This window comes from Manacus vitellinus, unplaced genomic scaffold, assembly GCF_001715985.3.
Source record: "Manacus vitellinus isolate BGI_N305 unplaced genomic scaffold, ASM171598v3 scaffold_53_pilon, whole genome shotgun sequence".
NCBI classification, from domain to species: Eukaryota; Metazoa; Chordata; class Aves; order Passeriformes; family Pipridae; genus Manacus; species Manacus vitellinus.
The window spans coordinates 3,833,144-3,846,239 of NW_021940637.1; the positions used below are offsets into that span (position 1 = coordinate 3,833,144).

The 13,096-nt window shown below is 39.1% G+C and overlaps 1 protein-coding gene across 2 annotated transcripts in view; it reads left to right on the top strand.

The window, feature by feature from the left end:
* Positions 1 to 13,096, top strand: part of MTMR10 (myotubularin related protein 10) — a 33,800-nt gene that overhangs the window by 2,907 nt on the left and 17,797 nt on the right. For both annotated transcript variants that reach the window (XM_029963150.1, XM_018081473.2), the window contains exons 3-4: positions 10,927 to 11,063; positions 12,154 to 12,226. In XM_029963150.1, the coding sequence (XP_029819010.1) occupies positions 10,927 to 11,063; positions 12,154 to 12,226 (210 nt within the window). The remainder of the gene's footprint in view (positions 1 to 10,926; positions 11,064 to 12,153; positions 12,227 to 13,096) is intronic.

Genomic DNA, 13,096 nt, shown 5'->3' on the forward strand with positions numbered 1-13,096 from the left:
ATGACTTATTTTAAATTACTTAAATGAAACTCTTTGTGTTTAAAGCTAAGCACTGGCCTAAACACATTTTTTTTTTCGTTCCTGTCATCAGATGGTGCAGTAGAAAAGTGTATAAACAAGTACACATTGTACTGTTGGATAGACTGGCTTTTGGATTTGTCATAACCCGAGTTTCTGGCCAAATTCCAATTAATTTAATTATATCAAGGCTGGCTTGCACTTCCTTGCAAGTACAGTTTGAGTATGGCATTCCTAATAACCTATCCTTGATAGCTGTGTGAAATTGCTTTTGCTCTCAGGGACAGAGGTAAGCCTGAGTGGCTGAATGTTTGTTATGCTTCAAGTGGTGGAGTTTTTAATGAGTTCTTTTGGAGAATTAAATTACGTTAGCACAAGCAGTCACTGGCTTTAGTATTCTTCAGAAACTGCAAGTGGTTGTATTGAGCTTTTGATTCCTAAAATATAGTCACTTTGAGGGAGTGGCTTGCTTACTAAAAACTGAAATTCCAAAATAGCTGAATACCCTGCTGTCTAACTTGTATTTCTGTGCAGTGGAGATTAGGAGAGGGAGTTCCAGGCTAGGAAGTATGTCCAGTAACATAATGAGGAGGTTTTTAGGAAAAAAAAAAAAAAGAATATTTACTGGAATTAACTTTAAACCTGTAGAATTTGTTTTTAAAGTTTCTTCTGGGCTCCAGAGGAATAGATGCATCTCTTCAGAATTTGGAGCAAAAGCTCATATTCCCATGGAAGTATATGCCCTGAGGAGGGTGGTATGTTGGGAAAAGCAACAAATATTTAAAGCAAATGAAGCCTTGGTTGTGAGTGGCAACACTGATACTGCAGTAGGGAAAAGCAAGTAATTTTATAGAATTTGGTATTATTTCATTTCAAAATACATGATCTAGGTTTGAGATGGAGTTATAGAGATGTTTTCTTTTTCTTTCTGCAGTTCTGTTTTCCCAGTGTGGCTCTGTAGTCTGTTGCTTCAGAGTTAGTTGAAGAGTTGGCCTCTGTAACAGTTTCGCTTTTTTTCCCTTTGTTTGTTTGCATAGCTGCTTTTATAACATGTCACAGAGGAAAATTACTGAAGTAGCAGGTAGTTTACCAGCCAGCCTGTTAAAGTGCCTGCCTGGCTGGTAGGAAGTTGGCCTGTGTACCCTGGGGAAGTGTGAAGCTGTTAAACCTGAAGGTGTGTTTTGTTCTGGTGATCAGCTGTAGCCTGTTTTCCCTAACCATGTCTGTAGCATTTTCAAGTCAGAAACCTTGTACAGCATAACTGGAGTACAGTGCAGAGTGTGTCTGCATGATTGGAGTGGCCAGGCAGTGTGCAGAGGGGGCAACATAGGGATGGGAACGGGCCAGTCCAGGCTCTGTACTGGGACCAGTGCCACACTGTGGTTTGGGCAAGAGCAGGCAAAAAGATCTTCAGTGTTGCTCACGCAGGATATTCTGCAGGAAATTATGTAACCAATGGAGCACCTGATTGAGTGTGAGAAAAGGATTGTTCCTCCCCAATCTTAGTGTCCACTTGAATTAGTTAAATTGTTGGTCAGAGTACTAATTTGCTAGTACATTAAGTTAGTAGTTGTTACCTGTAAGTTTTTACAAGAAGCCTAGAAATGGTGTAGTTGCTTTTGTTTTTAAAAGTTTATACAGTAAAATTACAGAAGTAAAATGAATTAGGATAGTAATTTTTGTCCTTAAGGCTTGCTTGTGTTAAGGCAAGTAAAAGGGTTATTGGTGGTGAGCTGCAGTTGCAAGCAGTCGTGTCTGTTGTGTCTGCAACCTGTTTCATAGTCCGATGGTAGAAGTCAACTTTACTGCCATCCCTGGTGTGCGGTCACACCCGTGGGGGGTGTCCAGCAGGACATGGCCAGCTGGACCCTCTTGCTGGTGGTGGCTGCTGGCACAGAGGGACAAGAGAGCACTGAACAGGCAGCACTCCCAGCTCCTCATCCTGCCCTCCCGGCTCTGTGCAGCTGGGGAATGGGGACTTCCCTCTTGGAGTAACCTCATGGGGAGCCCCAAGTGAGGAGTCACAGGGCACCACAGAGACAGTGCTACCATATTTCGTTCCTCTTGCTGTGTTTGTCTTACAGGAATTTATCCAGTCGCTTTCTGTAGGCATGTAAACGTCTATCACCCACAGCTTCATCTGGTAACCCTTTCAGCAATTTAATTATATGCTGTTACCAACTGTTTGTTCTGAACTTACCACCATCTAGTTTCTTTGGATAAATCCTAGTTCTTGTATGACACAGCAAACATCAAATCATATTCCTCCATTCCATGCGAGTCATGATTTTCAAACTTATATGTCTGCTCTGTTTTGCTTCCTTCTAGCTTAGTTGTCTTAGTTGCTCCTATATAAAGGAACCTCTCTGTATCTTTAATCATTCTTTTGATTACCCATGAACATTTTCCAGTTGTGCTGAGCTCCTGCTGAGGTGGAATTGTGTATCATGTTCAAGATTTTTGCCACTGGATATATTTGGCTTTTATCTGGTAATGCCAATTGGCTTTGCCACCTGCTTTTTGGGTTTGCTTTGCTTTTTTTGCATACGTGTGCCCTTAGAAAGGCAGCTGACTGTAGAAATTTAATTGTAGGAGGTTTTTAAGACTGGATCCTGGAATGTTTTAATCTTTCAGAAGAGTCTGATTCTCTTGCAAGTTAACTCCCAGCTCTTTTCCTTCCCCCCCCCTCCTGCTTTCTGCAATTCCTTAGTACATTAAGTCATGTGTTCCAGAGCAGCTGCAACACATCTTGTGATAGGAGCAGGGAATGCAGTGTTGGATGAGACTCTGTGTGCATTAGTTCCCCAGGTATGTTCTCTCCTCACTGCTTTGGGCTCCTGCACCCCTTCCTTGGCATTTTCCTGTGGTTGGTGGTGTCCCAGTGCTGAGCCCAGAGGTGCTGGCGTGCAGGGAATGCCCAGGGCTGGGTGGGTGGGTGGGTGAGGAACAGGCACTGGGAACGTGAGGGTAATGCACAGCCCCAGAGGTCTGCCCGTTCTGCCTGTCGCGCTATTAGGAGTCATTTTGCCTTAACAGCTCAGAGGAAAACTGGGATTGTCCAATTGTACGAGTAGGAATGCTGTTCCTGTCAGTGTGTTTTCCCAGAGTAGGAATGCTGTTCCTGTCAGTGTGTTTTCCCAGAGTAGGAATGCTGTTCCTGTCAGTGTGTTTTCCCAGAGTAGGAATGCTGTTCCTGTCAGTGTGTTTTCCCAGAGTAGGAATGCTGTTCCTGTCAGTGTGTTTTCCCAGAGTAGGAATGCTGTTCCTGTCAGTGTGTTTTCCCATGGACAGCTCTGGAAAGAGTTGTTCTCCAGGAAGGCATTGCTGCTCTGTTCAGGACGTGCCAGCCTGTCAGAGCTGGTGGCACCTGGACAGACCCCGTGAGAAGGCAGGTGCTGGTTGTTCCCAGAGCACCCCCATCTCTCGGGTCTCATCCCCAGTGCTGTGGGGTGCTCCCAGGGCGCTCACCGTGCAGCCAGGTAAGACATCATATTACAGGGCTGGCCATTGGAATGTTACTGGGGAAGTTTGTTCGTTTTTAAAGTTAGAATGTAAGATTAGGAAAGTGAGGTAGCTTTGTAATTATAGTTTGTTTTCAGGAATCAGTGTCATGCAGGAGCGTGAAATTATTTTCAACATTTAAAAATGGCCAGATTAGAAAATCAGAATAGCAATTTGGAAAGTGATGCAATTCCCTAAAGCTTTTTTAAAATAGGATTTTTTTTTGTGGTCTACACAAAGATTACCAAAAGCTTTTAAATAAATTATGAGAGTTTTGAATTCTAGATATGAAATCTGAAACTTTCTGCAGTTTTTCATATTGTAAGAAGTTTAAAAAAGAACCAAACATTTGACTTATATTTAGAATAAATGAGACATCACTTCCAGTAAGTATATAGTAAATGCTTTTTTCTATTACAGCTTTTTTTGTTTGTTTGACTCAAAGTAAATTTTCAGACATGGTTTGGGTTCAGTTAACTGCTTGTTCTGTGTTTGGTTTTGCTTTTTTAAGGACTGGCATGATATAAGTACTACCAAGGCAGTCTGGAGTAGGAGTAGGTTTTACTGAATGGAGTAATTTTGTTCTGCCTTCTTTGTCTTGAATGACATCTCTGAAAATTTCTGACTAGTAATGTATTCCAAGTATTTGCAAATATCTACAAATATACATTCCTTTGTGCAACAGATTAATGATAGGACAATATGGAAATAATTCTTTAAAGGTAGAAGGATTAACCTGTTTTAAAATTAAACATTTTAATGTTTCTACATGTGCATTTTGCAAAGGATTCCCAAACTAATTAGTGTCTGTCCACTCTGTCCCACATGTATTTAATGGTACAAGTCATTAAAGTCCAGAAAGGGAATAAAATGTTAGTGTAGATTCTGAGCTGACCCACCTACTGGGGTTTTTGTCTCCTGGCAATTATATTTACTTCCAATGAAGTAAATCTTCAGTGAACTAATTTAGATGTAATTTCTAAACATATGTTTCTGTATTGATTTATTTATTAGGCAAAACCTGCATAATTTAAGGTAGACCCAGTAATACATTACAATTTCAGCATCTGTAACTTGTATTGGTAACACAGTTATAAAATAACAGGCTGAAAACCTCAGTCCTCTCAAGTTGTTACTGATTATATTGTTTAGGCAGAGTCAGGCTTTGGGAATCTGTAGTTTATGTAGCCAGACTAAAAATATGAGAAACACAAAAGACGCTCCCTCCTCACTGGCTTGTCTATTGTTCACATTACAGACTGACCAAATCATCACTAAACTTTTGTTGGGAGGGTTTGGTGATAGGGTTTATTTTACTTTGGCCCAACAATGCATACTGATGACAAGAGGAGCTGGTTATAATTCCATTTTTCTCACCACAGGTGTGTGTTCTTATTAACTCCTTGATGCTGACACTTTTTTTGTGCAACCAAAGAACAAGCCAGATCAGAGAGCTAATTGAGATGAAATCAGAACTTCCAAAAAAAGGAAGGGAAAAATGCATGTATAGAATTGTTTTCGGCTGGATCAGTTCTCTGGTGCAACCGTCACAAATGGCAGTGCCAGCATGAGGCTGGAGGTGGGAATGAATGTTTCTATTTTAGGGGTAATACAAATTGCTGGATTGAAGCTGCTTTGTAAGCAGCTTTTTAGTCTCGTGCAATACTTTGTTTCTGATCTAGTTGGCAATGAGAGACTTGCTCCTGACCTGATGGGTGTTTCCTCCTTACCACCTGAGCACCTGTTTGTTGCCTGCTCTACTTCCTTGTGTCCTTCGCTGTGGTTCTGAGGTGTGTGGGGGTTTTTGTGGAGCATCCCATCCTAGTTCAGAAAAGCACTTATCTTCTCAGGTTCCCAAAGATTGGCCGCTATAGGGCAAATACTGATGTTAGTCCTGTTATTGTGCATGGGACATGAAGAGATGATCTTTGAAGACTTTCACCCAGAAACCTTTACTTTTTTTGCTACTTTTTTCCTTACTGAGCATTTTTGAAATTTATCTAAGCTCTTGCCATACTCTTCCTCTTTTCTCTTTACCAGCACACTAGAGAAACTGTGCAATATATGTATATGGTATTTTAATAACAATTTTCAATTAAGATTGGCAAAGCAAGTTCTTTTGGTACTGTGCATTTAAAGCACACCACTCTCCAAGCAGTGGCCAGAGTTATTCTTTTACAGAAATCTCAGGTTCTGCTATTAAAAATTAATGCAAATAGAATATATCTGAATTGCTTTTCGTTCCCCAAATATCACAGAATTGAGCTGTCCTTTTGGAACAACATTTTACTTGGTTTTTATTTTTTGCTTTCTGCAGATGTACAGAAAATTAAATGTAGTCTGTTCTTTAATCATGAAAATATTGAAAAATAGTTATGGGGAAAGGCAGGTGACATTTACAATAGTGTGCAGCTTTTTTTGTCTTCACATACCTTAAATACATTGTAAGAGCTCATGAAAATCAGAAAAAAGACAAAAGACAATTATTTCATGAGCTTACAAATACTTTTTTCTTAAGTTTGGAAGTGGCTGAGCACACTGAACAGAAGATTCATTTAGAAGTGGGTTAGAGACATTTACATCTCAATGCTTGTTGCATACTAATAAACTCATACAGTTTTGGTATTCTCTCTACAAGAGAGCAGCTAAATGGGTAAAAATGTTCTAGATTTCAGTTACTTATTAATGAAGTTTTTATTGGAAATTCTTACTCGGGAATTTCCAGAAGTTAATTATTTGCTAATCATGCTACAAGTGAACTCCAGTCTTAATGGTTAAATGGCTACTTGAATTAACTTGAGCTTTTCTATTGTGAGCTTATAAGACTATCTTTCGTGTAAACAAGCTATTTTTCTGTTGTCTTAATTGGGTATAATCACTATCAGCATTATAAATGAGAAACGGGTTTTGTTTCCTAAGTGTATCCACTAGGTGCTAGGTTTTTATTAATTTAAGTAGAAATTATATGACTGCAGAAAGTACTTAATAACCTCTATTGTCCTTATGTCTATCAGACCTTAAACATACACCAAACATACCCACAGAGCTTCAATGTTCATTAAAGAAAGTATATGCTGCTAAATCTCTTCTTGTGCTTCTAGTGCAGCATTGGAAAAGTTCCCTTAGCAACATGTAGGGTACCTGCAAACTTACCGAGCATGTAGCATCTGCATTATTAATTTATGGAGCATGATTTCAGCCATTCATTGCCTCTAGCAAGTGCCAGGTTCTCGATGTGATAACAAGATTGTCTATTAGTATTAATTGCTTGAGGTGTCTTTTTTTGTTGGTGTGTTTCTTGAACTCGAAGCTAAGATAATACAGAATCTTAAAGCAGCAAACATAAGAACTGGCCAAATAGGTGAAAGAGGATTATTTATGCATCTCCTGCTGCTGTAAAGAATCCAGAGTGTTGCCTCTAGAGAAAAAAGGAAAATTTTTATATACAAGTTCTAAAGCAGTGCTAATTCTGGCAGTTCTTGCTTATTTTCTCAGATCTATCAGATTTTCTTATTGTCTGATTACCCTGTGATTGATAACAAAATACACAAAAAAGCTAAGCAAATTTTTTAGATATTTTGTGTGATTTGTATTTATGCAGGTATCAGATCCAGAGTTCCTCATATAAGTTACAAATTGCTACCTTCATAAGATAAACAAAAAATTAAACTTGATCCTGTGAGGCACGGCACCAAAAGTTACAAAAATATTATGGGGAAAATGGTGCAGAATATCCTTTATTTTAGGATATTAGTGATTAGGGGTTGTGTTTTCAAATTTTGAGGAAACAAATTGCAGTAGAGCCTGGCCCAGACTCAGTGTGACCTCAGGCTGGGGAGAACAGGGTGCTGCTGCTCCCAGCTGTGACACCTGTGGGTCCCTCCCCAGCTGTGACACCTGTGGGTCCCTCCCCAGCTGTGACACCTGTGGGTCCCTCCCCAGCTGTGACACCTGTGGGTCCCTCCCCAACTGTGACACCTGTGGGTCCCTCCCCAGCTGGTCCCTGCACTCAGCACCTTCAGTCCTGCCCCTCTTGGCTCCAGTTCCTGGGTGTTCCCATGCCCTGCTGCCTGATTTTTATTTTGATGGTAGTGCATTATGGTGGATTAGATACATACCACAAATTCTCTTAACATCCAAAATATGAACCACTCAGATTTTACATGCTTTTGGGAGATTTAGCAGAATTTCTCTGAACTTGAACAATTTTGATGTTGTGTGTTAATGGAGGGTTTACGAGCTAGACAGATTCTTCAGTCTCTTGTGTTATTTTTCTGATTCATGTGTTCAGCGTAGAAATATTTTTATTAAAAATGATTAGGCTTTATGTGTAAGGGTAGCAACTCTAAATTTTCTTCTGGTTTCCTGTCAGAGTTTAAACAAACTGCTCTTGTCGCCTGAGATCATTCTTTGACTCTTGGAGTCACATGGAAGTGTTGACTGCTGTTTGCTGTCTGGAACAGCTCGTGACTGTTTACTGGAAAAAAGCAGCAGCTACATTGTAGAAAGGTGCAGTGTAATATCTCTGAATAGCTCTGTTGTTGACACTTGCATAGAAAAATCACCTACTCAACTGCAAATACAAGAAAGCTTCATTGTGCAAGTCCTACACTTACTACTTACATTGTTTATCTGCTTTCCTAAACTTGACTTAATTCACACCTTTTTATATTGCTCATTAGAGATATCCAAATGAGGGATAAAAGACAGGTCAATATAAAATTCCAAACCTGCGTTAAAAGAAAGTCAGTTTCTAGAGGTGTTTGGAAAGTGCAGTTATTAAACTGGCATTGCAAACTTTCTCCTGTTTCATTGTAAATGTTTCAGCCCCTCGGGTGAAGGCCGTGTGGGTGCACTCCCTGTCCTGGCACACCATAATCCTCAGGTTCAAAACTGACAGCTCTCTGTTAGGGCTGCCAACTTGAGAGCAAGGAAGAAGTGAGGCCAAAAAATCCAGAATGGTTTTTTGTTGGATGAAATGAGATTAAATGAAGGTGCACTGGAATAGGATTAGTATTAACATGTTGCAGTGTAGCCACACAATTCTGAGGAATGGAGGAGGAAAGTAAAAAGGGCTGACTTTGGTAAGAGAATGATAAGGCAAGTTTTAAACTGTAGTAGATTCAAAATGAAGATATTTGTATGTATTGTAGCATCAAAGATATGAAGTACTGGAATAGTTTGGTAATAGTAATTTGTGCTTTTAGCAAGAGTGTGATACTAAACAATATTATACTTGATAACAGATAAGAGAATGTTATACCAAAAAATACTTATGGAAGTTGCACTTCATTTCATGGTGTATTTAACGCTCCATATTTTTTTATTAGAAATGCTGTGATACACTGGCAGTACTGAGAGGGCAGAATAAAAAATATGGAGCACTCAGTTTGTGGAGAGGAGAAGCTTCATAGACACGTGACTGAGAACTTGACATTGAATAGTTGAAGACTTAACACCAACTGTGAGGAGAAATTACTTCAGTATATGGTTTGGGCTTTTGCAGTTATTTAAGTAAATGGCTTACTAGAAGAAATGCTGGGCATTAAGAAGTTTCAGGCCAGACCCTGCTAAAAGTATTGAAACATTTTCATTGCAGCGTTTAGTAGAAGTAGGGCTTGTCATTCTCATGTACCCCATTATAAAACATTGTTTTCAGTTGCTGTGGACTTGGCTGATCTTTAACTATTTGTACTGACGCTGTCAGAATCAGATTTTTTGTTTTCAAATTCAAAAGCTTATTTAAGCACAGTTTAGTAGTGTTTGAGAAAAGGCTTTAAAGCTCCAGCATATCTGCTTATAGAGCATTTTCACTACTCCTGCCACTTCTGGCATAGATTATGTGTGTGTATGATAACCACAGGTCAATGAAAGTTGTCTCCTGACATCTTCAAGCATAATTCTGACAGCTCAGGGCTACAGACTTAGTCTGAGAGATTTTTGTAGCTGTTTATCACGACTGAACTAGAAGCAGGGATTCTGTTGCTGCTCTTAGTAACTTCCATGCTGATCCCTGATCGGATTAGGGGTGAGAGAGCCAGTAGGACAGTGGATTTAAATAGTTCAGGGTGAGGAGCATGTGCAGGAACTGGCAAAAGGTCCATTTCTACTCAAGTGTCTGAGGATGCTAAAGACAGTCCTTTGAACGTCTGGTTACGTGGCTGCAGTGAGAACTATCTGAGGAAAATACTTTCTCTGGATCAGGAGACAGGTGGGAAGCTTATTCCAAGCTATGTTCACAATAACTGATTCGTGCCCTTACAGCCACCCAAAGAACTGCCTGTTTTCATGCAAAACACGGGACACTCTGCATTTCAGGCAACTGGGACTAAATATGCCCAACCTATTATGAGCAAATTAGGCTTCAGCAATCTTTAGTCCTCAGTCTTTTTTAAACAGAAACCTACAGCCAGTATGAAATTACGCTTTTCTTGGAACACACTTCCACTCCCACACTATTTATGGTAGACAGCAGCAGCTGGAGATGGTTCATCTGATGACAGAAGCAAAAGTCCTACACAGGGATAAAATGGATTACCACGTTAAATTCCTGAAGTAAGAATTGCTGTTTTGCTTCCAGAAACCTCCGTTGCAGAACTAAAAAGTAACATTATCTGTAGTGATTTACTTCTGCTTTTTAAGTCATCGTCAGTCTCATTTGCCTATGTGCTTTTTTATTGTATGACTTATGCCAGACCAATTAGCATAATTTATTTTTTTCTTCATTTAGATCTCTGTTTTGCAAAGGAAAATGATTGGTCTCCTTCAGTAGACAGTCACAGTAGAATGTCTGAAATGTGTTTGTGTTCTGGTTTTTCTTTTTTGAAATCACCTGAAAATCTGTTTATAAATACAAAACTAGATGTGACCTGATAATTCTGAATTCATGAAGTTCGTAAAACTCTCTGAAGTACTTAACAATATCCAACTAATTTCAGTTTTTAAAATAAATACTAGCTGAAGTACAGGAACGTATGCTTTTGTTTAAAGGACGCTGTTGTTCAAACCAATGAATTTTTAATAGTTGAGAATTGCAGATTTTCCTCTTGGATATAGGGAAAGCATTGTGTAGTTTTTTTGGTTTTGGCTGTGGGTTGTTTTTTTGTCGTTTTTTTTTTTTTTGTGTTTTGTTTTGTTGGTTTTTTATGATTGGTTGGTTGTTTGGGGTTGTTTGTTTGTTTGTTTGTTTTTTCCTTTTAACTACTGCACAATATTGTCCATTTTGGAATGGTAGTTTTCTTTTTTCCCCTGGACTGGTGTTAGTTAAATTCCAGGTTTACCCAGAAGAGGTGTATAACTTGAAAGAGGTAATGAGATAAGGGTTTCTTGGTACTACAGACTTAGAAATTGTTGTATCTACAAGATGTATAAAGGCTTCTGTTTTCCCCTCCCCTTTTTCTTTTTAAGGTGAAATCGTGGTAAATGAAGTGAATTTTGTAAGAAAGTGCATTGCAACAGACACGAGCCAGTATGACCTGTGGGGCAAGTTGGTTTGCACCAACTTCAAGATTTCCTTCATCACGGATGACCCGATGCCACTGCAGGTTTGTTGCTGCTCACGCTGCTCACCAGGGCAGTGTGCCAGGGGAAACACAGGGAATGGCTCAGGTCTGATATCCACATGATGCCTTCTAAAACAAAGCAGGCTAAAGGATGAGGTTCCACTGTCCTGTTCCCGGTGTGCTGCCGTTCCATCCCTTCACTGAGAGGATCAGAACAGAGCAGGTTTGCACAGAGGTACATCCAGCTCTGCTCACCTCTGTGTGTGGAGCTGCCTCGGGAAGTGGTTTGACCAAAGACAAAGCAGGAGTTGTAAACAAACTGTTCCTCCTTGAAGGAGATAATTGCAAATGTTCCTTTGAACAGTGTCAGATCAGCAAAGCCTTTCATGTGGCTGAGTTTTATTGGTGTTACTGATGGAGGGCAGAGTAACCATGAAATGAGTTTTCATTGTACATGAAGCAACAAGAAAAGGGGAGAGAGAAACTCTTTTGTCTTTGTCAAAGCAGAACATGTGACATTCAAAACCCTGATCCGTTTTTGAACAGCACAGCACACTGCACTGTTGGGAAGTACAAGTAATGAGCTGTGTAGTATTTTCAGTGAAGTTTGCACTTTCATTTTTGGCTTTTAAAAAAACCTAAGCATTGTGTAAAGCTCTGAAAGTAGATAAATGCTCATTCAGTAATGGTAAGTTTGACTAAAGCTATTTCAAAAGGTTAATTTTTGACATGAAGTAGTTGTCAAAACTTGCTCCTTTAAGTAGAGTTAATATTTTTTTCTTTCTATGGTTACTGTAATAATTGGAGATTCCTTATATTCGATCAATATTTTACACTTCAGATTGTATTGAATTTCTACCGGTAATTTTTGAGGCTAATTCAGTAAATTCAGTGCAAATATTGAGCTTAATTTGCATACTCTACTGGGGTTTCTGAAATGTTGGGTGTGCAGTTCACCAGCACAAGAAGGCTGCTTCCACAACCTCTAATTGCCCGTGAAGAGGCAAGGGTGGTACATGTTAGAAAAGCCCAGGCATGCCTGATTTTTATCCTAGTTTCTTCAAAGTTGTGCTGTATATCTGGTTGCAAACTGCAGAACTGCAATTAATGCCTGTGAGTTCATGTGTTTCAGAAGTTCCATTTTAAAAACCTCCTGCTCGGAGAACACGATGTCCCGCTCACGTGCATTGAGCAGATTGTCACAGGTACGTCAGGAACAGGGACATGGAATGACAGTTGGGCAGAATTGTTGACACTTAAGGTTTTATGTTATTAACCTTCCCTGATTTGAAGAATTTGGTTTATTTAAATTTAGGATAAAACCCTTAAAAGCTGAATAAATCTTGAGGTGCCACGCAGGAGACTTATTTAGTTGGGTCTTTATATTGATTTTAAATTTAACTACAGTACTGAATCAACAGGTGTTCTAGGATAGACACCTACTATAGCAGTACAAAATGTTGTTAGCAACTTCTTTATATTCAACATATGAATCTGCCAGTGAAACACTGGATGGCAAAAAGCACATCACTTATACAATTTACACATAGCTGGGTTATCTGACAACAGAAATGCTGTAGTTTTCAATCTTGTCTAATTCTTAGCAAGTTAGTAGTTAATGGTCCTAAAAAATCTGCAAATGACAGTAGACATCTTAATCTAAAGAAATAAAATACTTATTATGAAGAACCAGGTTCTGTTTTGTTGGATTCTTTAGGCTAACCCATTTCTTAAGAGGAATGTTTTTCCTCTTTAATTGTAGAATTTCATGTAAGTGATAATTTTTCAAATCTTTATGGCATGGGCTGTTAAATATTTGGTTTCCTGACTGTAGGTAATTTAAATCATTAGTTAAAAATTTTCAGTACCCAAAGGTTGTTGTGATCACTGTTTAAAGATTAATGTGGATCTGAGGAAGAACATTATGAAGAAATGTTTTTTTTAAACTGAAGAGGTTATATTACCTGTTACATTGTCTTGCACTGGCCCACCTTTGTTACCCCTTTTCAAAAACATGAGGTTTACCCTAAATTTAGTGAAGCACAAGCTTTTACTAGCAGGAATTAACAGATTTT